The sequence below is a fragment of the Bicyclus anynana genome, chromosome 9 (assembly GCF_947172395.1).
Source record: "Bicyclus anynana chromosome 9, ilBicAnyn1.1, whole genome shotgun sequence".
Classification (NCBI taxonomy): domain Eukaryota; kingdom Metazoa; phylum Arthropoda; class Insecta; order Lepidoptera; family Nymphalidae; genus Bicyclus; species Bicyclus anynana.
The window spans coordinates 3,437,365-3,462,642 of record NC_069091.1 but is presented as its reverse complement, the minus strand read 5'-3'; the positions used below and the strand labels follow the sequence as shown (position 1 = coordinate 3,462,642).

The 25,278-nt window shown below is 35.7% G+C and overlaps 1 protein-coding gene across 1 annotated transcript; it reads left to right on the top strand.

The window, feature by feature from the left end:
• Positions 1-10,436: 10,436 nt before the first annotated feature.
• Positions 10,437-13,261, top strand: LOC112058516 (cytochrome P450 6B2). The gene is made up of 2 exons (XM_024099400.2): positions 10,437-11,718; positions 12,567-13,261. Exons 1-2 carry the CDS (start codon positions 10,482-10,484, stop codon positions 12,731-12,733), a joined length of 1,404 nt encoding a protein of 467 aa, XP_023955168.2. The 5' UTR covers positions 10,437-10,481; the 3' UTR covers positions 12,734-13,261.
• The last annotated feature ends 12,017 nt before the right edge of the window (positions 13,262-25,278 follow it).

Here is a 25,278-nt window from a genome sequence, read left to right as displayed (position 1 = left end):
GCCTCTCCGACTAGCGAAGGTTGGCAGTCAGATTCTTGAACTCGTCTCTATCTTTCGCGAGGCGAAATAATTGTGCGGCGCTCGCGATCCCGGTCCACTCTCTGATGTTTCTCAGCCAAGATTTCTTTCTGCGACCAACGCCTCTTCTACCAGCAACCTTTCCCATCAAGATGAGCTGTAGAAGCTCGTATCTCTCGTGTCGTAGCACGTGCCCTAGATACGCGACTTTTCTCGTCTTGACGGTCTGCAAAAGTTCACGCTTCTGATTGACGCGTCGCAGAACTTCGGCATTCGTCACTTTGTGAGTCCAACTGATAGCCAGCATGCGTCTAAAAGCCCACATTTCGAACGCTTCTATACGTTTCCTGATGTCCTCTTTTACTGTCCAGGCTTCACATCCGTATAGAAGTATGGGCCAGATGTAACAACGGAGGAGTCGAATGCGCAGAGGAATCTTAAGACTACGATTGCAGAGAACTTTTCTCATTTTGTTAAAAGTGCTTCGTGCTATTTCAATGCGAGTCTTAACTTCCTGATCACTACTCCAGGTTTCATTAAGCCACGTACCCAAATATTTGTATTTGCGCACTCTCTCCACTTTTTGGCCGGCTACGTCGATTTCAAGGTTATCAATATTTCTTTTTGATATAACCATGAATTTTGTCTTTGAGATGTTCACCCTAAGACCAGCTTGCTCACTGAAATCATTTACACTGGTTACAAGTTTTTGAAGTTCTTCCAGAGATGAGGCAATAAGAACTGTATCGTCAGCGTATCTAATATTGTTAATGTTTCTGCCATTAATTTTTACTCCACAGTCCAGATTTTCAACTGCTTCTGCTATGGTTGACTCGGAGTATAAATTAAATAGCGTAGGTGACAAAATACAGCCCTGGCGAACTCCACTTTTAATTTCAACATAGCCTGTTTCTTCATTATCGACACGAACCGTAGCTTGTTGATTCCAGTAAAGATTCCGGATTATACGGATGTCCTTGTCATCTAAGCCGACATTATGTAATATAGCAATAAGGCGGTCATGCAATACTCGATCAAAGGCTTTTTCGTAATCGATGAAACAAAGAAAAACGTCTTGCTGCATGTCTCTGCATTTTTGCACCAGAATCTGTACTGCAAAAAGAGCCTCCCTTGTACCCACTCCCGCTCTGAAACCAAACTGACTGTCTGCAAGTTGTTCATCACATTTGGATCTAATCCGTTCGTGTATGATGTTTAAAAATACCTTTAGAACTTGACTCATAAGACTGATTGTTCTAAATTCATTGCACTTTCTCGCATTGGCTTTCTTAGGGAGTGTTATGAAAGTTGAGGTTAACCAATCTTTTGGTAAATGGCCTGAATTGTACACGGAGTTGAAAAATGTAACTAACACATCAATGTTTTCCTCCTCGATTAATTTTAGTACCTCTATGTGAACATCATCTGGGCCAGTCGATTTTCCAGTTTTAGCTCTACTTAGAGCCTTTGTAACTTCATCCTTTAGGATTGAGTACCCATTATTCAAGTCACAAGGCGTATCCAAACTTCTGGAGTCGTCAGCAAACATAGATGAAAGATGTTGCTCCCACAGGTGTTTTTTCGTTTTAATATCTAAAACTGGATGGTTATATTCGTCAGTGAGTTGGTGTGTGATATTTTTATGACCAATGAAAGATTTTATTTCTCTATGCAAATTAAATGCATCATGTTTGGTATAAAGTTTCTCCATAACATCGCATTTGGCTTTGTACCAAGCATCACGAGCATATCGAACTTCTCTCCTAATACACTTATCAATTTCAGTATACTTGGCACAATTAGAATTTTTATGGAGTCTACGTTCTTCCATAAGGCTATAAATTTCTTCAGTCATCCAACTCTGTTTAGGAACCCAGGTCTTTTTTAAATATTTTGTGTTGATGTCCAGTATCTTAGTCTTAAGCATGCTCCATGTATCCTCTACCGTATACTCATTCGAAAGTTTTGTATGCACTGCCCACTCATTTATTTCATCCGCTACTTTCTACTACTACTAGTATAGATCAATTAACAATTATACCAATCACCTCCATGTGATCAAAACCATAACCAGTTTCAATATACCACTAAATTAACATGGGATCACCGAATGTCCAAGAGATGTGTCAATCCAGATAGGAAGTGATTGACGTAACTTTTAATTTCATAATTGGTGAAGCCAAGCGCACGGTTGATAGAGAAAATATTTTAGCTGATGGGTATATATTGAGTAACATTAGTGGTCAAATAATGGCTTTTTTACACTCAATACAGATTTGTACCAGTTGTGTATTATCAAAAGAATGTTTAAATTGCAAAGTAGAAAGACACAATAAGAGAGTAAGGTCGGAGTGTGTGAAGAGAATATGATTGTTCAATTCAATTCAATTTTTGATTTTATGGCTTGCTGCTGTACCAACTGGGTACAATTTACTTCGCCAATGTCGCGTGGGTAAGGAAGACACACTTTCAGAGGTTGATCGGTGTAAGCTGGGAATCAAGAATTGATTATTAATCAGCTTAATTTTGACATATAATATATATATATATATAAATAGCGGATTTTTTTTGTTAGTGTGGATGTTAGTCGAATATGATTGTGTGTAAAAGAAGTATTAATTGGTTGACGAGTGACAGAAGCGAATGGAAGAGATTGACATTCTTTGTCAATCTCACTAGTGAGATGAGTTTGATTATGACGAACATGAACATAATATTACCTACCTTAACAGTATTTGAATTCAAGTTTGAAGTGTTTATTTTTAGCATACTTGTGATGTGAATTTCCTGGTTATTGCTCTAAATCCATATTTGATAAACAAGTTCTCCTAAGATCTCTAGTAAAAAATCCAACAACAGCTTTAATAATAAACAGAATGCTATCAAAGGTGACAAAAAATGTGATCGATTATTGAAAACAACCCGACCAGTATCCATAAAGCGCGACCAAAAAAAATCCTAGATGGATCGTATAATTTGACATCGCAGTTTTTCTGTTCCAAAATTGTGATGGATGAAATAAAAAACTCGTTAGCGTTATTATCCCTAATAAACGAGAGTATATGGTCAGATACCATAATGGTGTGGTCATTAGGGTAATGCCCAGGATCGCCTCGGGTCCGTCTTGGTGTCGCCATATAAAAACCATTTACATGCCTTTGGGGTAAAATTCTCGCACACCTGTTTACATTAATGTGAATTTTTGGCAGTATCTTGTGTTATTTAATGTTGGGTGGTTGTCAAAATTATGTGAAATTAAAAGCAAATTTTAAAACTTTGAAAAGTTGAGTAAATTTATCTTACCTACATCAAATAAAGTTCTATAAATTTATAGTTATTATTTGTCAACTCTTTGGAATGGTAAAACTAGGAAGTGTTCAAAACTTATACTTTGCACTCAAAGTAGCTATTTATATATTTAAGATATGTAAGTATCCATTACCTACCTACGAGTATCTTTGGTACAATAAAATTATGAAACTAATTACTAATATATTCCACTAAATTGTCTTTAGTATTTTTTGTCTTACAACGTGTTGTTCTTCATTCTCACCCTTTGTAATGAAGCCTCCACGCCCGATTTTAAATCAATAATGCGTTCAAAGAGATCACTTTCCCATTCGCAGTGAGAGACCGATCAGTGATCTATAGATCTTTTTGTTACACGAAATCGATCAGTTGATTACGTCCAAGATCGGGTCACAGTGTACAATGTTTTTTTTACTGTGACAATGGTTTCTTTCAGTGTGTGTGATTGGATTTTTTTAAAGATTGCATGATACTTTGTGTTAGTATTAATCTTTTTTCTGTACTGACGGTTATTGCTTTGTTTTGCTGTATTGTTGTTTGAATCTAGTTTTTAAATATTGTGATTTTAATCTAACCTTTAAGTCCTCTGATTTTGCTTATCATGTTTATAGTTTACTGGTAAATTATCAGTTTATTTTATCGGTATATTGTTATCGTTTGCCATATCGCTTACTTAAAGAGACCCATTTTTAACCGACTTTCCACTAAAAGAAATCTATCAGGAATTAAATATTTATGAAAAATTTTTGAAAGGTACAAAATTTTGAAGGTTTTAGAAATAACAGATGAATGCCAATACGAGTATTATTAGTTGGATTAGATGGATAACAACTCACAAAGTCTTAGTCATTGCCCGATAATAGAGTGATATTAAAATTTTTACTTTACTATTAACTTACTTACATTACTTTACTATAAGTCCTTAGTAACCACGTCCTCATAATATCGGCTTAGCTTCTACAGATATGCCAACTTCCAAGTTAGCTCAAGTAAACTAAACAAAGATAATTTGGATTTAGCTGTGAATGAATAAATTGATAAAAATATAATAATAATTGCATGAAATTATACAATATTTAAACTTCAATGTCTCTAAATTAGTAATATTTATATAAAATTTAAAACAGTATGCCACTCTGAGTGTGTAAAACTCTTGTGGACATTATTTTTCCTGTATTTTAATTTAAATTGAATAAAAATGAGAGTTATCAAGAAACAACAAGAGAAGGAATATGAGGTAAACAAATAAAATAAGTTTTTGCTTTGTTTTACCGTAGACCAGAAAGTTTTATCAGCCAACATTTTGCATTGGTTAGGTACCGACTTCAACCCAACTCATGTTGGTGCATCTAAACATGATCTAAGAGCAGCCCTATAGTCTGATCTACGATACCTGTCATACCAACAATTCATTATAATTTATTACAGCTGCCCGGCTAGATAAAGAAAGATAATTAATATTGGACAATAATTAACGATGTCACAGAGCATTACTGGAGATGTTAAGCATGAGTAATGGCTGACCTTGCGGCTTTACCGATATCTTTGCTCCAGATCATGCGGCTTGGGCTCATGAGTTAACATGGGCATATTACATGCGCGAACAACTGATTTCTTGTTTTGTTTATTTACTGTTGGATTCCTGTTACTTCATCTGCCTTTAGACCTTCTTTATCTGGCCTTCTCGCAAAACCCGTTCTTAGCAGAAGTTTCCTAACTATAAACTACCTTTCTGACAAATTTTATCTTTGTGTAAAACTTTTGCTGTATAATATTAGTGTGATTAGACGTTTTCGAATCCAAGGGTTCAAATGCTGGGTCGGGCACTGAAAAACACTCAGTGTTTCATAGAAAATATTATCTTTCTTCTAAGAAGATTTTTAATAAAAATCAGCCTGGAATTGGGAAGTTGGTGTTGCTACACCTCCAGGCCTTATTAAAGGAAGGGTTTAAGGTGATATTGTTAAATTTATCAACAACCACTATCAGATGTTAATGATAATAGCCCAGCTCCATTGGCTTCACGTGTTATCGGAGGCACAAGGTTATAAAGCCACCAACTTCTTGAATCCAAGAAGTCAACAATTTGTTGCTTGTTTGTTTTGTTGCAAACTCAATGTCAAGACTCCATATCTCCACGCCAAAAGGCCGGACTCACCGAAAGGTTTGATCCCTGTCAGTTGGACTATTCTCAAACGGCCTCCGTGGCGCTGTGGTATGCGCGGTGGATGTACAAGACGGAGGTCCTGGGTTCGATCCCCGGCTGGGCAGATTGAGATTTTCTTAATTTGTCCAGGTCTGGCTGGTGGGAGCCAAGCGATTTAGCGTTCCGGTACGATGCCGTGTAGAAACCGAAAGGGGTATGGATTTTCATCCTACTCCTAACAAGTTAGCCCGCTTCCATCTTAGATTGCATCATCACTTACCATCAGGTGAGATTGTAGTCAAGGGCTAACTTGTAAAGAATAAAAAAAAAAAAACAGTAAAATGAAAAAATATGGCTTGTATTTTTTTCATGTAAGTAAGTTTCTCTTTTTCTTAAAGTGCCTCCCCATTATTGAAGGTCGGCGGCCAGCTTCCTAAATTTCTCCTTGTCCATGGCTTAGTGGAAAAGTTCTCCATCTTTATGCCAGTCCAGTCCCTTATATTACGTAGTCAGAACTTCTTCCTTCTTCCTACTCCTCTTTTGCCTGCAATCTTACCCGGTACCTTTCTATTATCAATTAATTAATTTGTTTTGCTTGAAAGTTTGATTTTACATGTAGTATCTACTCAAATTGAAAGTTTAGGTGCTCATTTATACAGGCAAAGTGGAATCAATGCTAGTAAAGTGGAATGGTGGGTAACAAATGCGCAGTCACAATATTTATAGGGGGCATTATGGCGTCGCATAGCCCGTGGTTACCCGGCGAGCTTCGAGCGATGTATTAATCTCATCGTATAGTCGGCGCACTGTGCATTGGCTGTTTTATTGTAGGTGGTGGTATATACCATATACAACTGCCTCTGGTCGAGTGGTTAGCCAATGTAGGTTCGGATCACGAGGTTCTGGGTCGGACTAAAAAAATACCTACTAAGAAATAGTAATTTTTTAGGTAATTCTCATCTCGGAGTTAGGAAATTGTTGGTGTCACCCCCGTGCCCCGGAGAGCACTTTAAGCCGTCGGTCCCGGTGACTATCATTAACATCGTGGTCATTAACTGTATTTATGTTCGTCACTGCTGTGACAGACATTACAGTGCCCATGGTATTGGCATTTAAGTAAATTTCAAGTTAACTTGACAGACTTTAATAATAATGACCATACTGCTTTTTACTGACATTTCATATTATTCTGACATTTTATCTATACTATTTCGACGTTTTAATTTAATTTTATTGAATAAATATTATTAATTATTAAATAAATATATATTGAATATTTATGATTTTAGTTTTCATATGGGTGTGTGTGCCTAAATTAATAATATATATAAATAAACGAATCTTATTTATTTACTTAATGTACCTATTTAACATTATCTCCCTAAGCCCGCCAATCACCATTGATGCATCGTGGTGGATCTAAGTTACATATCAACTCTTCTATGAGGAGAAAGACCAGGCCATGCAGTGGGCCATTTAAATAGGCTCATAATAATGAATGATGATGATTATTTTGGGGTTGCCAAGCACAGTACAAGTTTGGGGCCGAGAAGAATGACTGGACAATTATGTTTCTGGCACGACCATTAAGTAAGTATAATATCCCTGGATCGCGATTCTATAGGCCAATACTCAGTGCCCATACATTAGACACATACCTACCTAGGTAACTCAATAACGCCTTGCAAGCCTGAACACGGTAGCACGCATCGCTATGCCTATGCCATACCATTGATACACTAGACCATTGATTCCCAAAGTGGTCTAGGAACCAGTGGGCCACGGAAGGTCCACACCAGGGGCCCAAGGGAGACTCTACAGGAGTCTACGTTGGCGTGGAACAAATAGGATTCCCAATTCATGAGTGAGTGTCCACAAAACCTGGATTCATAGTGACTAAAATGTTGTCTTGTCCTTGAGATGTGAATACTTAGATGTCAAAAAAGTTAGATGAAATATTTTTTTTAAATTTCCAACTTTACTTATGGAAGAATTAATCAGTTCACACACATTTTTCTCTTCGAAAACTGTTAGTTCGTGGGTTAAATTAAAAAAAAGAGATTTGGGAAATTCGGTCCACCAGGACCAGCTAAATTTTGAAAGCAGTCTACGTATGAGGAAAAAAGATTGGGAAACTCTGCACTAGAAATAAGTAGTATTTCTCTACTAGAAATAAGTAGGTAGGTAAGTAGGTATTTCTGTGGTCCAACATCGGTTTGTATTGAGTTTAGGCAGTGCATTTTTGCATGTATGAAGTGCACGCCACTGGTAGCAATGTATGTACCTACTAGGTACACTTACCATGTTGAGTTAGTAGCTTGGTATTGGTACCCAAAGATTACAATGTATTATTTGGTACCTACCTATATAACTACTTGATAATTGTGATTTAAGTATATTATTTTTATTGACTCGAAATGAGTCCAATTTAATACAAATAAAGGAATAATAATTATTTATTTGCAATTAAATTTTAATTAAATACAAATTATAAAGGTTTGTAAAGATGCGCCATCTATGATAAGGTAAGAGTACTACAACGCACAATGAACGGGTGGTCAGGTTGCTCCGTGTAGCCGCTCTATTATGACGTTCACCGCCATCTGTATGTATAGCAAGAAACTACGTTGTTATTAACCAGCTTAAAGAAGAGGAACTGCGGGCCTCTAGTTTTAATTTTAAATACTCTTTCTAGATGTCACTACTGCGTATTTAAATTACTGTGAATTATGTTTTTTTATTAAATACCCACTTAACTCATTGTTGAGGTCGTTAACCCTAATATGATATTACTTTAATATTTAGTATAACTATTTAGAAACTTTTATAAAATATTACCAATACCTACTTCCAAAATATTACCTACGGTTTCCAATACTTCGCCTACGTACCTATGTATACAATTATACAAAAATACCTACATAATTATTTATTATAATAGCTACCTATCATTATTAATCATCATCTTAATTATTCTACTAATTACTTACTACTGTTTAGCTGAGGTTAACATAACATTGTTCATGCATTGCCTCCGCTATCTCCCAGGTGCACGTTTCTCGCTTTTCTTGCCTTCTAGAATCAACCTTGAAAAATCATAGCGGGATCTATAGATGCCCGATAAATGCTACTTACCTTCTCATTAGAGTTGACATCAGTCCGCGTTTGCAATCAGCACTTTCCAGGACTTTAGCATTTGAGATAAACTGACGTCATGAGATGAAGTGAGACTAATGTACCTACTTATACATATAAATTAAATTGATATGTATAGGTAGGTGTATAATCTGTCTGTGATTTTAAAATAACTGTCGTCTGCTTGTCTGAGAAGATTAGATACATGTAGCTTTTTGACGACCCGTGATAGCCCAGTGGATATGACCTCTGCCTCCGATTCCAGAGGGCGTGGGTTCGAATCTGATCCGGGGCATGCACCTCTAACTTTTCAGTTGTGTACATTTTAAGAAATTAAATATCACAAAAGGATGAAGGAAAAACATCGTGAGGAGACCTGCATACCAGATAATTTTCATAATTCTCTGCGTGTGTGAAGTCTGCCAATCCGCATTGGGCCAGCGTGGTGGACTATTGGCCTAATTCCTCTCATTCTGCTTTTTTGAAATTTCCTCTCTTTGTCTGTTTGTCCGAGCTAATAGGTAAGCTAATATCTGGAACATCTAAACAAATTTTAACGGTACTTCCTGTGAACACGGAAGATAGAGGAGGTTATTGAGAAACATAATATGGGCTATTATTTTCTCAGAAAAAATAACTGTTGATGATTTCTGAAAAACTATATTTCTCGCGGACGAAGCCGCGGGCGTCCGCTAATTCATAATAATATTTGTTATACACCTGAAGATACATGCATATTTAATGCCTTGTTTGTATTCTGCTGAATAAACAGTACTTTCACTTCAGTCATAACTGTGTTCATTTACGATCCATTCTGGTAAGGCTCTTTAAGTTAAGGTTATGCGGCCCCACACTCTCACGGTGCATATAGGCTGTTAGGGTTGTCACCTACCATTTAAAACGCATTCGGGAAAAAATATGTAGGCAATGAAAAAAACATCAACACCATATTTCGATTTTTTTTTATCTCCTGCATCCATTGCAAAATAAATTGCATAATTATGTACTATTTCAGTTTTCAACGATTTGAAAAAAAATTAATTTGTTGTAAAATTATTATTTTGTTATTTGGGATTTCCCAAAAAAAACAATAATTATAGCCGCACTGGCTGCAAAAAAAAAATATATAGATAAGAGTTTTATATAAATTAGATAAAAAACAAAGTCTTCCACCGCGTGCCTGTCTGTCTGTATGTTCGCGTTAAACTCGAAAACTATCTATTGAATGGCATTTCATGTTCTGTACGTCGACAGTTAGTAATTCAAGAGAAAGGTTTAAGTTTATAAGGTCTACCCATATTCGCTAATTAGTAACTAATATATATTTTTTAAAATACACCTAAAATGTACTAATTACATAGGTAATCATTACAGTATTTAATATCATTGAATAATTATGTTGAAGAGTTTTATTCAAATGATTGTTTTATGTGGAATTAAATGTACTTACCAAACTAAATACTTTTATTCCGTAGATACACTTTTGTTAACCTTGGATGGCAGGAATACTAAAGATACTTAAGTAAACTTCAAGAGCCGAACAACGCAATAATTTTTAGTCCTTAGTGCACTTTTGTGAAATAAACATCTTGTTTGTATATTTTCCTCACATTCGTCATAAAGTTATATGAAAAATCTCTACGAATCGATAAGGTTGCCTTTTTATATCTTCTGTAATATTTTTTATTGTTTATTTAATTTATGATGTACAAAATAAAGAGTATAGGTATATTAATTTTGTTTATTTTAAAATTCACAAACTCAGTATAAATGTGCCATCCCTAACCGAATAGCGTGTTTCACCGTTACTATGACCCACTCACAGCATCCAATCTCAGTATTAACCGCAAGATCGCCACGTGCGAACGCGATAATGTTTTTTGAAAGTTTTCTTTTAAATCTAGCGGTCCTAGCCATTTTGATAGTGGCCCTAACATTTGACTATGTCACGAAGTTCTTCAGTTACTGGTACGTCAGAGAAATCCCCTACAAAACGCCGGTACCCTTCTTCGGCACAGATTACCATAGAGTTTTGGGACTGAGAAACACAACAGAAGAAGTAAACACACTTTATAAAGAAAACCCAAAGGAGAAATACGTAGGATGCATCAAAAGTAGAATACCAGATTTGATTATCAAGGATCCGGACGCAGTACAAAAGGTTATGTCTACAGATTTCTCGAATTTCCATTGCCGAGGCTACGGGCTGGACAGATCTAGGGATGTTTGTCTACGAAACAATTTGTTTTATGCGGAAGGGGAAAAATGGACTCTATTGAGAAGGAAATTTGAGCTATTACTGAGTACAATGAATGTTAAAATTGAAGATAGTTTACATGAATGTTTGTCAGGAACCAATGGAGATGCGAACGTTCAACAATTATTGTCTGGCATATTGGACGTTGTGTTTAAAGATTTGCTTATCGATAATAACTTGGAAAATTCTTTTGTTATAAAGGACGCTAGAGAAACGATGCAAAGAAGAACATTGTTTGACAAAATAAAAAGCTATATTAAGGATATTTTTCCTTCTGTATACGTAATGTTGAGATTGAACCTTTTGCCCGAACAATATTTTAGCAAATACGTCCAAGTTATAAAAGAGTCTATACTGATGAAAGATATTGAAAAGACGGAATCAATATCCCAAGAGGAAATATACAATGATAAACCATACAAAAAGGGATCTGATTTGGAGACGGCCTATTCTTATTTCGCTCTTTTCATCGGAGAAGGTTACATACCATGCCATTACGTTCTTACTGCGTTGTTGTACGAATTAGCGAAAAATCCTGAAATACAACAAAAGGCGAGGAGTTGTGTACAAAATTCGCAAGAAAATGATTACTTAGATATGACATTAAAAGAAGCTTTGAGATTGTATCCAGCATATTCGGTCATTACAAGGAAATGTGTTAAAACTTATACTTTCCCGGGGAAGAAATTGCTTCTAGATAAAGGAGTGACAATCAATGTACCTGTAGAAGCGATTCATAGAGATGAAAAGTATTACGATAAGCCCGAGGAATTCAATCCTGAACGATTTTTAAAAAGTGATGATAATAAGTTACCATATTTGCCTTTTGGCATTGGACCTAGAAAATGTATTGGTAAGTAAACTTACAAAATCTTACGCTAAAGTAAGTCTTAGTTCAAATAAATTATTGGGCAGTAATAACTTAATTAGTATTATAGTTTTATTAAAATTTCGCTCGAATCTAACATTCTCACATAATTATATTTATGCTGTGTGTTAACAAAGCAGAAGGTCCATCTGGTCTTAAGTAAAAATCTTTACATGAGCATCATCACTAAAGACATACTCGCTAGCTACACTAACTAGATATCTACTTCAAAGTTGAGTTCAAAGTTCTAACATACATATACATATATTGCAAGTTAAATAAAAGCTTCTAAAAAAATTATTGCGACAGGTGCACAGGGACTACAGGAGTGATTCTTTAAGGGTTCCGTTTTTGTATTCGGACTTTCAATAAGGAGATTTTAAGCGATCGAGTGTATAATTTTATTTCTTGTGGTCTAAAACCTTTATACGCAAACAAACCTTCAAGAATGTTGCGGTTAGGAGTATGTTTTTCTAAAGGCTTGGTGTAGAGTTAGGCTATTTGCGAAGTTCAATTAGCAACGTTTAAAACTTTTTGTCATAATTATGACAGCCAAATAATCGAACAATAATCGGTAATTCGTAATTCGAACGCAACGGACCGGTAATCGGTAATTCGAACAAACATAAAAAGAACAAACAAAATTGAATTCGTGATTGTTTCATTAAACTTATAAACGCTTCCTCAATTTCTCAAAAGTCAATCATTCATAGTTTCCAGTATTGCAGTATTTAAATTGACAAAAAAAAGGTTCTACTAACAATCGATTTCTAGATTTCTAGACTCTCTTGTTCAGTCGAGGTCTTTTACAATGTGACAATTCTTTGTTACAGGTGAACAATTAGCAACAAGTATCGTTCGAAGTGTGACTGCAAATATTTTGAAGAAATTTGAAATTGGAATTTGCGACTCAACTCCAGAAAACTTAAAACTGACCGATCATAACTTTTCAAGAGCCATTGACAACGATGTTTGGCTAAAATTCCAACCTATTTATTAGAAATTCGTTCGTCCGTTTCGTTATCAACTCACTGTTGAGCTCGAGTCTACTCTCAGAATGAGAAGGGCTAGTCCACCACGCTGGCCCAATGCGGATTGGCAGACTTCACACATGCAGATAATTAAGAAAATTCCTTTTCCTCACGATGTTTTCCTTCACCGTTTGAGACACGTGATATTTAATTTCTTAAAATGCACACAACTGAATAGTTGGAGGATTTTTTTTTCTTATTAGAATTTAGAATATTAAATTTTATTAATTAAAATAGATAATATTAATTTATTTTGTATTAACTTATTAATTTGATATACATAATAGATAACTATAGTACCGAAGACAAAAAAGACATGGGATTTTAATGTAGTGCCATTTCAATGGATGGGTTTAAATAAAAATGAATTTTATCTACCAGTTTGTATCACCTCATGTAAAATTACCATTATAAATCTAATTTTACCGTCTTGTGTACCTATTATAGATATATTTAATTGCTAAATACAATGGGTAATAATATTTTTGTAATTTTATTTAGCACATCTTAAATCATCATCCTAATTAGAATAAAATTCTATTATAATAAAATAATTAGTTCTATTGTCATCAGATGTGCTGATTTGAATTTAAAGACCTTGACTGCCTACCACAGAATACATATAATATGTAGGTACAATACACCAATAATATGCTAGTACCTAGTATTATGCATTCAGTGATAGGAGTGGGATATGATACATATCACACTTATATAGGCAAAAGTTTGTGGGTAAGAAGTGTGTGTAAGAGTGTATGTTTGTAAGAGTGTATGTTATGGTATTTGGAATGGAAATAGATTTTACTCTGGATCAACACATAGGCACATACTTTTAATCCCGGAAAAATCCATGGTTCCCACGGGATTTGTGAAAAACTGAACTCCACGCGGACGAAGTCGCGGGCGTCCGCTAGTTTTTTATACATTTTTTAAATGGTATTAGTGGTGCTGGTGGCGTATTACATCGCATCTGCTGGCTTATTCACTAATTTGGTCTTTATTAACAACCAATTAAAATAAACATCAAATCAACTGAGAAATGTCATCTACCTACTGTATGATATCCACGAAGGGTTGTTAGTAGGCACCGGATGACATTATTGTTACTTAGAATCTCAATTTCGTATATGTCAACTAATAATACGTACGTAATACGTCAAAGTTAGTAAATTAATCTATTGGTTTATCAAACACTCGCAGGCAGTTGATAATATATGAATTTTTTTATGTTTAGTGTTTACACTGTGTAAACACACGCATTGTCATAAAGAAAATTGTATTTTTGTTACACAAAAAAAAAATCTGTATGAGATAGTTTTTCAAGTCAATTTTTTTTATTTTTATTCTTTACTAGTTAGCCCTTAACTACAATCTCACCTGATGGTAAGTGATGATGCAGTCTAAGATGGAAGGAGGCTAACTTGTTAGGAGTAGTATGAAAATCTACACCCCTTTCGGTTTCTACACGACATCGTACCGTCGTACCGGAACGTTAAATCGCTTGGCGGTACGTCGTTGTCGGTAGGGTGGTAACTAGCCACGGCCGAAGTCTCCCACCAGCCAGACCTGGACCAATTAAGAAAATCTCAATCGGCCCAGCTGGGGATCGAACCCAGGACCTACGTCTTGTAAATCCACCGCGCATACCGCTGCGCCACGGAGACCGTCAAACGTATTATATATATTTGTTATACAAAAGAAAAAAATTCTGTAGGAGATAGTTTTTCAAGCCCAACTTACTTGATAATAGAGTCTGTCAACATTTCTATACAGTAGGCTCACCATAATTTGTATGAAAAATCCCTAACTACACCCGGTAATGGGTGGATAAAGGGGTGCTCGAGGCTTTGAGTAAGCTTCTACAATATTTGAGGATATCCTTTGGCGAAGGCGAAGAAAAATCTTCGAAAATGGTGTAAGAAATCAGGTGATGAGTTTAATGGGAAATTTTCTTTTTATGGAAAACCTAACTTGATGTTGTAACTTTTTTTTTTATTCTCTACAAGTTAGCCCTTGACTACAATCTCACCTGATGGTAAGTGATGATGCAATCTAAGATGGAAGCGGGTAAACTTGTTAGGAGTAGGATGAAATCCACACTTCTTCGAGTTATTATTTTATAATTGAAATTATGTGCCCGTTGTTGTTGTAAAAATTAAAAACTTCGACTATATAGGTATCGGTTAAGAATCTACCTAGATAACTTGAACAATTAATTAGGGGGAGAAATCTTCCCCTGTAGACCCCCCTATCTTTAAGTATTGTAGTTTTAAAGAATCGATTTAAAAAAACCCATGTATCGTATTTATGCCATGCGAAATGAAGTCAGCACCACATGATTTAATGATTTTTAGACTATTCAAAGGGTTTTTTTTTGCTTTACGGTCTATGGGCTAAACCAGGACTGGAAGCAACAACAAGCTCTACTAGAGTACTCCTACTGAAATAATCGATAAATTCGAAATATCCGTATAATCTAAATTCCACACTAACGTGGACAAAGCATATTTTACCAAGATCAAAAATAATCCTAAACCTTTCAACAGAAATATGGAGAACACATACAAAAACTAAGTGTATACTGATTTATTATGCTCCACCCACTGCCTCTTTCCGACATTGTTGGTTCCATGACGGATGATGTGCCAGTATATGCCGAACCAGCACAGTGAGTTTGGTTTTTTGTAAACAATATGATATTTGGCAGTGACGAATCATGTAAGGACGCATCCTTTACCTACTCCTACAAATAGAACGGTTATTTATGACTAGCCGACGCCCGCCACTTCGTCCGCGTGAAACTCGATGTAAACTTTCAACTACCCCTATCCTACCCTTACCCTACCCCTAGCCTACCCCTACCCTACTCTTACCTACCACTACTCTACTTTTCTGGTTGATTTTTTACACCTTGTGTCCGAAAAACCCAAATATCTTACGGAACCCTATTTTTGTCCAAAATAAAATTTAGCCTATGTTACTTGTGGATAATGTAGCTTTCGAATGATGAAAGAATTTTTAAAATCGGTCCAGTAGTTTTTGAGCCTATTCATTACAATCAAACAAACATACAAACATACAAAGTTTTCCTCTTTATAATATTAGTATAGATTACTTACGTATCGTGCCTCTTTGGTCCAGTGGTTAGCCTATGTGGTTTCGGATCACGAGGTCCTAGGTTCGAATCCTGGACTATGAGATATTGAGTTTTCTTTCTAAAAAAATTCAAGGAGTTAGGAAGTTAGTGGGGCTACATCACCGTATTCTAGAGAGCACGTTAAGCTGACGGCCCCTGTACCTAAATGACACGTCGATTCTCTTTCTACGATCGCAAGCGCTTCGAAAATTAGAAAAATGTATGGGAATGACATTTGCTATCGATAAGCCACGTAATCTGTTATTCCCATACATTTTTCTAGTTTTCGAATCGTTTGCGATCGTAGAAAGAGAATCGACTTGCCACTTGGCTACAGGGACCGGTCATTATCTTCATGAGCTGTTAATGGTATTTAATGATTTTAACATTATCACTCTTAGCTCGCCAACCCGCACTGGAGTAACGTGGTGGGTCATTATCAACCCATATTCGGCTCACTGCTGAGCTCGAGTCTCGTCTCTGAATGAGAGGGGTTAGGCCAATACTCCACCACGCTGGCCCAATGCGGATTGGCAGACTTCACACACGCAGAGAATTAAGAAAATTCTCTAGTATGCAGGTTTCCTCACGATGTTTTTCCTTCATCGTTTGAGACACGTGATATTTAATTTCTTAAAATGCACACAATTGAAAAGTTGGAAGTGCATGCCCTGGACCGGATTCGAACCCACACCCTCCGGAATCGGAGGCAGAGGTCATATCCACTGGGCTATCACGGCTCTGGATTCGAACCCACACCCTCCGTAATCGGAGGCAGAGGTCATATCCACTGGGCTATCACGGCTCTTAAAAAAATATAATATACTGTATAAATTCAAAATCGCATTTTAAAATATGCTAAAAAATTTTATTCTGACCGAAATGAGCGGAGCCGGTAAGAAACTCAACATTAACAATAACAAATAAAATTGTTGTTTCAATTATAGCTAAGCTAATCGCCAAACCATCAAAAAAGTAAATTGCATATTTTTTTCATTTTTGAAAATTGGACTATAACATTATCTTGAAAAATCAGAATTATTGAGCTGTGTTTATTGTCACAATACTTATCTTTTTAAAATATATTGGAAAAGTTGTAATATTTTGTTTTTAGTTAGATAATCTCAACTTTGTGAATTTGTTATTTGTTTATTACTATTTGTAGTTTGTTTGTTACTCGTACACGCTTTTTTAAAGTGCGGTGATTTGTTAATAAAATATGGCAAACCAGTTAATGCCCTCCAGGAGAATTTATTGAGAAAAATACGAAAGATATATTTTAATAAAGAATTTTATTATTAACTATTTTGAACTAACTTGAATGTTTTGGTAGAAAATGTACTATTTTTGACGGCGTCCATGGCGCGGTGGTATGCGCAGTGGATTTACAAAATGGAGGTCCTGGGTTCGATCCCCGCTGGGAGGATTAAGGTTTTTGAGAGAGAGGGAGAATTGGTTCAGGTCTGACTTGTGGGAGGCTTCAGCGGTGGCTAGTTACCACCCTATCGGCAAAGATGTACCGCCAAGCGATTTTGCGTAGAAACCGAAAGGGGTGTAGATTTTCATCCTCCTCCTAAACAAGTTAGCCCGCTTCCATCTCAGATTGCATCATCACTTACCAGATAAGATTATCAATGGCTAACTTATGAAGAATAAAAAAAAATGTACCTACGTCGAAGAATATATTTTTGACGGCCTCCGTGGCGCAGTAGTATGCTCGGTGGATTTACAAAACGGAGGTCCTGGGTTCGATCCCCGGCTGGGCCGATTGAGATTTACTTAATTGGTCCAGGTCTGGCTGGTGGGAGGCTTCCGCCGTGGTTAGTTACCACCCTACCGACAAAGACGTACCGCCAAGCGATTTTGCGTTCTGGTCATGTAGAAACCGAAGGGGTGTGGATTTTCATCCTACTCCTACCAAGTTAGCCCGCTTCCATCTCAGATTGCATCATCACTTATCAGATAAGATTATCAATGGCTAACTTATGAAGAATAAAAAAAAATGTACCTACGTCAAAGAATATAAAATTGCAAAAATCTTAGAACATTCCAAACTCAAAGTTAAAGGCGTACTTCAGTGCAATATAAAACAGGGAGTGCTCTTATTAATGTACAGCCATAAAGGAACACGACTCACGTTAAACAGGATGAAGAGTTATTACCTCGTCAGCGAAGTTACGAGTGAGAGAGGAACTTGGAGGTGACAATATCAAATTTTAAGCCGGGCTTAGCTAGAGGATGTGGAGTAACAAAACTAACGCAACTGAGGTAACTTGCATTTTGAGTCTTAATTTTAATTGTTGAACTTTATTTATGTGACTAGTTTCTTAGCTTTGTTGAATCCTCGAGTGTTTGTAATCGTAATATACCTAATTATTATTTAAAAAAAAATAAAAGAAAAGTTATAATAAATGGAATAAATTTAATTTAGTTTTAGAAATGCCTTTTTTTCAAAAAAAATATTTTCTGAAAAGTTAAATATTTTCCAATAAGTACTCATAATATAAAGCGATAAAATTTAAAAGTATCCATCTTAAAATTTTCTTTAAAATTACAGTCATGTATTTATTTTAATAGATACGAAGGAGTATCTTTATTTGATTACCTATCCATTATAATTAAACTACCTCTCAAAAATTCATTTTTTTAAATTGTTATGACAAAAAATATATCTACGTTAAACTTAAGCCACTTCTAAAAATCTTTAGTTCGGCACTTGGCTGTGTGCGATAAACGATACGTACTGTGGTAGTGTGACGTCACTCTTGGCAAATTACCCCTACATTACACTAAATAATTCCGAGAGCGCGTCAGGCTAATAAAAGTTTCAAGACGACGAATTGGCACGGTGGAAAGCGGGCCTAATCAAATATTTTTATGATCGACGCCATTTTACGAGGCAGCTTGCTTGTTGAGAGGTAAGTGGGGTGTAGTCTAAGCGACAAATTATAGTCCTTTTAATATAATTCTAAAGGTAGATAGATAGATAGATAGATATTCTTTATTTGCACACCACAAAGAAAAATACAAGTGAAATAAAAACATATTAAGAAGAGATCAGCATACAAAAGGCGGCCTTATCGTTAAGGAAGGTTGTCTGAAATAAATCGCTAATTTATTTCAGACAACCTTCTGTTTAGGAAAACTTAAGGACATCAGCAGGTGGCGTAAAACAAAAAAAAAAAAAGGTAACCAATTACTGAGATAAGTATAGCTTTATTTTAAGACTTTCAAGTGGTAAAAAGTACTTAAAAGAATTTTCAAAATCGGATCAGTAGATCCAGCGATTACCCCCGATTACAGCGATAACAAAGTTTACTTAAGTACCTCTTAATAATATTAGCATAGACGATATATTATATTGCGTTGGTCGGCTGGTTGGCTAAATACTCAACTAGGAGTAACTTGAAATGGGTTACAAATTATGAATATCCTAACTATTTTCTCGGGATAAATATATAAGATTTCTTTTATTAGTGATTTGCTATTTTCATCAGAAAGATATAAATTCAAAAGATCTAATTTAGTGAGTGATTTTACACTTAAAAATCGTTAACAAAAATCCAATCCTTGAAAAGATATTTTTTCATGATTACTGTAATGAGAAGCAGAACTGTCCAATGTGTAGGCATTCGTTTAATTAATCTAAATCAACGATAAAGATAATGATAGTTATAGAATAGGCAATATAGATAGAAATAGATAAACATAATACCTATTTATTTCCGCTTTCGCCTTTTATTAGGACCACATATTATATGAAAGTATTATTCACTGTGACGGCTCATTTGTGTATATAATTCAGAAAAGGAAATAAAGCAGATATGTTCTAAGATTAAATAAAGAAGAGACCGAGATCTTTTTAGGTTATCAACTAGAAATATATCTACTTGGTTCAGTATCTAAATAATAATGTTTAGGTTTTCTTTACAACACTTTTAACACACACACACACATTAACACACGTTAATATTGATCCGTAACTTAAATTACAGTGACAGATAGATATTATTGAAATTGGTATTTTATTACCTTTGTCGTTTTATTTAGAGGCGTCTCTTACGTAATATGTAGCGCCTGGGTGGGGAGTCCGTAGTTACCGTGACGTCCAGGGAAAAAAATAGCTAACGGTTCATCGCCCGAAAACAAAACAACTCTCGAAAACAGTCAACCGCCCGCTAAATGCTGCAAATGTTATTCAAGACAAATGTTAACTCTTATTCACCTGACGCATGAATCAATTTGTCATTCAATTTTTTTTGTGAATTGTTTAAATTCTGTTTATTACATACTAGTAGAAAACTCGCGGTTTCACCTGCTTGGTTTCCGTTCCCGTAGGAATAGTAGGCTATCTAACACTGAAAGAATTTTTTAAATCGGACCAGTAGTTCCTGAGATTAATTTATTAATCGTGATGATATTAGTATAGATATTTATTTATACATAAAAATGTATGTTTAAATCAGTCGGAAAAAACGGAAGACATGGAGTAACAGCGGACTCATTGGATAAGGTAAGTAAAATGAAGAATCAACCCAACCGTGATAATGCGGTTATAAGAAAGGTAGAGCAAAAAACTGGCAGACTAGAATTTTATACAAAAAACTAACTAGCTGTAAAGTTTATTGACCTCGAAATTATCTTCAATTAGAAGAGGGTTCAGCACATTTATTTTTTTCTTCTGTTTATTAGGTACAACGTAGACAAGTGATTGGGAAAATTGTGTAACATTCATTTTATATTGAAAACTCTCGTGTCAAGGTGTTTGTGGTTACACTCCTCCGAAACGACTCGATCGATTATTTAAGTAAATTTGGTGGGTATGAAAATAGTATTTTTCACCCTTCTACCCTCACCCCCATTCAATTGTGATTTTAGTATTTTTGTAGAAAATTAATCTAAAAGGTCTACCATATAGATTAATTTTCTAATATAATACAATGGCAGACTTGACACACGCAGATAATTAAGAAAATTCTCTGGTATGCAGGTTTCCTCTCAATGTTTTCCTTCACCGTTTGAGACACGTGATATTTAAAGTTGGAGGTGCATGCCCCGGACCGGATTCGAACCCACACTCTACGGAATCGGAGGCAGAGGTCATATCCACTGGGCTATCACGGATGTGGCTTATTAGCCGTGAAATAGTCCCGGTACGATGTCATCCTCCTTCTAACAAGTTAGCCTGCTTCCATCATGTAAAGGGCTAACTAACTAACTAAAACTAAGGCTAAAAAAAATAAGAGCAAACATAAGGTTAATCTCACTTTCCCAGTTATATACGCTTTGTTGACGCGCATCCCTCAGTCTACGCAGGTGTCACGTATCGACGCGATGGGATGGCGATTGGTACAACACTGCGTCCGTTTAAGTAATTAAATGTGTGATCGAAAGCTTAGCAATGTTGATTTTTTGTCAATATGCGGGTAGATGTAAAAATTGAGGCTTAGAATATAAACTGCATTCCACTTTTGATTTTACTAATATTGTAGGAACGTTAATTGACGACCTCTTTGGCAAAGTACGTATGCTGTGGTTCTCAACAGGGTTTCTGGGTTCGATTCCCAGCTTGACTTTGTTTTCTAATCTATATATTGGCTCAGGTCTGGTCTGAAGGTGTAGTTGTAGACACCATTGAGTGAAACAATCGCGTCGGGATGCGAAAGTGCCTGCTTTCGCGATCCTTTTGCATCCCAATAGGACGCAGGTTGCTCCGCTGGGTTTTAGTGGGTATCAGTGAGTCCCACCTACCCAGATACATACATATCATAGAATGCCAGTTCTGCCTGTCACTCTATGATAGGGATGCGTAAAAGCATTTCACAAAAAAATAAAAGGTCTGGTCTGATGATAGGCAACGGCCGTGGCTAGCTAGCTACCACCCTACCGGCAAAGACATACCGCCAATCTATTTAGTGATACGACACGATGCCTGATAAACCTTCAGAAGTTTTGCAGACAAGGGCTATCTTGTCATTAAATAATAAAAAATATGGTCATAAATTATTCATCGGCACAGTAGTACCAGTTACAAATTAGCCCGCTACCATCTTAAATGTACCATCACGGAACACCAGATGACATTGCAGTCAAGGGGTTACCTGGTTTTCAATAAAAAAAAAAACAAAATTATTAAAACAGTAATCGTAAGATTTTTAGTTTCTAGTACCTCTTTTAAGTTAATCCGATAACGTCACTAAACATATTATGAAGTGATACCATGCAAAGACTTGCCATTTAATAAAAAAAAAAAACAATGAATGTCATAAACAGTAATCTCAGATGGTTTTTCAGGTTCAGTTTGCAATTATGCTCAAACATCAGGTGAATCTTCAGTCAAGGGATGACTTGTAGCTAAATAAAAAAAAACAAAACAATCATAAACTACCATTCGTGGTTTTAGTTTTAGTTCCAAGCGGCACATGTAAGAGTATTTCACCAGTTATCGCTGGATTGAAGCCAAACTAACGGCTGGTGTTACTCGCCTGATACCCGCCTCACCGAGACACATAGCCCCCATTCTGGTCAACAACTTACTCTTTGCACCTTTGTGTACCTTTTTGATGTTAAAACGCTGAAAAACATTTTCGTTTTATAGAACTCAATACAAATATTCAAAAATTTATTAATCAATTGATTAGTAGATGTTTTGTTTTTGCTATATAATATTTGCCTTGTACATTTTTTTTAATTTTGTTAATGTTCTATTAGAAAAATTCAAAAGAAATTATAAAAAAAAATAACATTAATAACTATAGTAGATCAGTGAACAGTGAAAAAGAGTTTAAGCAAACTGAACTACTAAATGACCAATAGATACAACCAGACAATAATATTGTAATCAATATATGGCATTCGTTTTAAACAGTAAGTTCATAGGATCTCGAAATCAATAATAAATATTTTATCTAATCTCATCTATACTAATATTATAAAGCTGAAGAGTTTGTTTGTTTGATTGAACGCGTTTATCTCAGGAACTACTGGTTCGATTTGAAAAATTCTGTCAGTGTTAGATAGCCCATTTATCAAAAATGGCTATAGGCTATATATTATTCCCATATTCCTACAGGAACGGGAACCACGCGGGAGAAACCGCATGGCGTCAGCTAGTTATCATATATGTTTAGAAAACAACTTAATTATATTGTGTCTGCACAGTGACTTTTAACAAACATTTTTTGTTACCTACATTACACGCCAAATTGTTATATAATGTAGCAAAATAACGTTGATTAGTTATAATAAGTTCATAATAAAAACGCCAATTTAAAAAAAACGCCTCCACTCTGAGGAATTCATACATATTTCATTAGGCAGCTTTTCAATAAAATAGGCGTCAAACAAATTAACTACTTCTATCTCCGTACAAGAGTATTCACTTACTTTCAACGCTAAAGCACAGTAAAGATATTACAAGCAGTATAATAACTCGGCCGTATTTTTGAAATAAATACCTACAGCCGCGCGGTACGTAAACATGTCATAGGGCTGCCCGCCTGCAGCATTTTAATTACATTTGCTAACTTTGTGTTTCCACTTAGTTTTGTGATTGTAAATAAACTTTTTTTATATAAACAAATAAAATACTTTGTAAATTGTAGTAAAATGGGAAGTGATAAATAAAAATGCGTATTTTTTGATTGGTTGATTTAATTAAGGCTGATACTACGTCAATGATCTTGAAGGATTGGTCGTATTCTTAAACATATTTATTTCCGTGATGCCATCTAGGTATTACCTCCACACTACGTGAACAAATAAAAAAAAAGATAAATACCTTCATGAAATTGTAGTGATTTAAAATAGATAATAAAACAATGAACAAACGCACTAATTGTCCCTACGATACGATAGTTCCCCTAGATTTCTCTAGGATGCCATTATCAGATCCTGACATGAAAAAAATGGGACTAACCTGAAAGAATATTCATCCAAACAAAAAAGAAACGGTTTACAAATGACTGAAATATCGCTGTAAATATGATACGATCCTTTTTGGAAGTCGGTTAAAATTCTTGTCACCAATGCCAAGCTGAGCAAAAGTTTTATGAGCTTGCACATTAAAGCGCATAAAATCCGCCATTTTGATTTTTTAAGAACTAAGTTACCCAGTGACACTCAGCCTATCTAGACGAGTCTAATGACATATCATTTATCAGTATGTGTGCTTGGCAAATTTGTTCGTAACACTCCCGAAGGTCGGCGCGGTTCGGGAGGGGGGTAACGATGCCCAGCGCGTACGACTTCACACCCGCGCAGTCCTTTCCTCCCGTCGCCCGCATACAACAACAAGTCATAACATTCAAACACATACTCCTCCTTTGGGCTTCGCCACAGTCGGGTAACAAAACACAAATGATCCGAGCACAGTCACACAAAACATTGTACAAGCAGTCGAGGTTTTAACACAAGCTTATCGTACCTACTGTATCGTGATTCATGAACCGCGTATAACTACCTATTTCAATCGTGTCAATCACTTTCCTTTACTCTATTCACTTTATTTACTAATCCAGATACCTACCTTTATTCTGGAGATAAAAAGAAATACCTTATCCATTAAAAAATACAAGATTATGTACCTACCTACTAATAAGTAAATTTATTTTAAAGTCTTACCTTTCAGAGTTTCCAGGTAACTTAAAAAAAGTTATCTCTGGATGGGATAATTTTGAATTCATGCATCCAAAAACGGCACAGTATTTCCTACTGGTCATAATTAAAAAAATCTAATACTATTAATACACTTTACTCTGTTAATACACCGTGCGTTCGTTCGTCACCGCGGCACAGTCGCGACTGTCTTCACCCTACGATCACCCCATGTTCAGGGTGCGTAGGTATAGCTCGCGTTTCGACCTCTAGTATGAAGTCCAACTACTGGTTGTAATATCTTTACTGTGGCTAAAGGGTTACAGATGTTCGAGACACTTTAAGCACGAATAATAGGACCCATTTTATAAGCGGTAGCGATTTTATCAAAATAATTATATTCTAAAAAATATTATATCTCTAAAACCCAACGCTACAATGGTTTAAGATTAATGGGATGGGGGATAGAAACTTAACTCTACGAGGTATAGACCTAGCAGAGTTAAGTCTTTCTTTAAAATTTAACCCGATATAAATAGGATTAAATTAAATCCCCATTTTATTTCTTAACACTTGTTAAGAAATAATTATAATTATTCGTAATTCATCATTTGTACCTGAGAAATTCCATTTACTCGCGTACTCACCACTGTACCGCTCAGAAATGATGGCATAGTGTTCAGAGTGTGTAAATTTTCATCCTCCTCCTAACAAGTTAGCCTGCTTCCATCTTAGACTGCATCATCACTTACCATCAGGTGAGATTGTATAGGAACAGCCTTC

What these genes read in the sequence shown, in the direction of transcription:
- LOC112058516 (XM_024099400.2), top strand. Translation starts at nt 10,482, where the DNA reads ATGTTTTTTGAAAGTTTTCTTTTAAATCTAGCGGTCCTAGCCATTTTG. An exon ending in TGGACCTAGAAAATGTATTG is followed by an intron (nt 11,719 to 12,566) that starts GTAAGTAAACTT and finishes TCTTTGTTACAG; the next exon opens with GTGAACAATTAGCAACAAGT.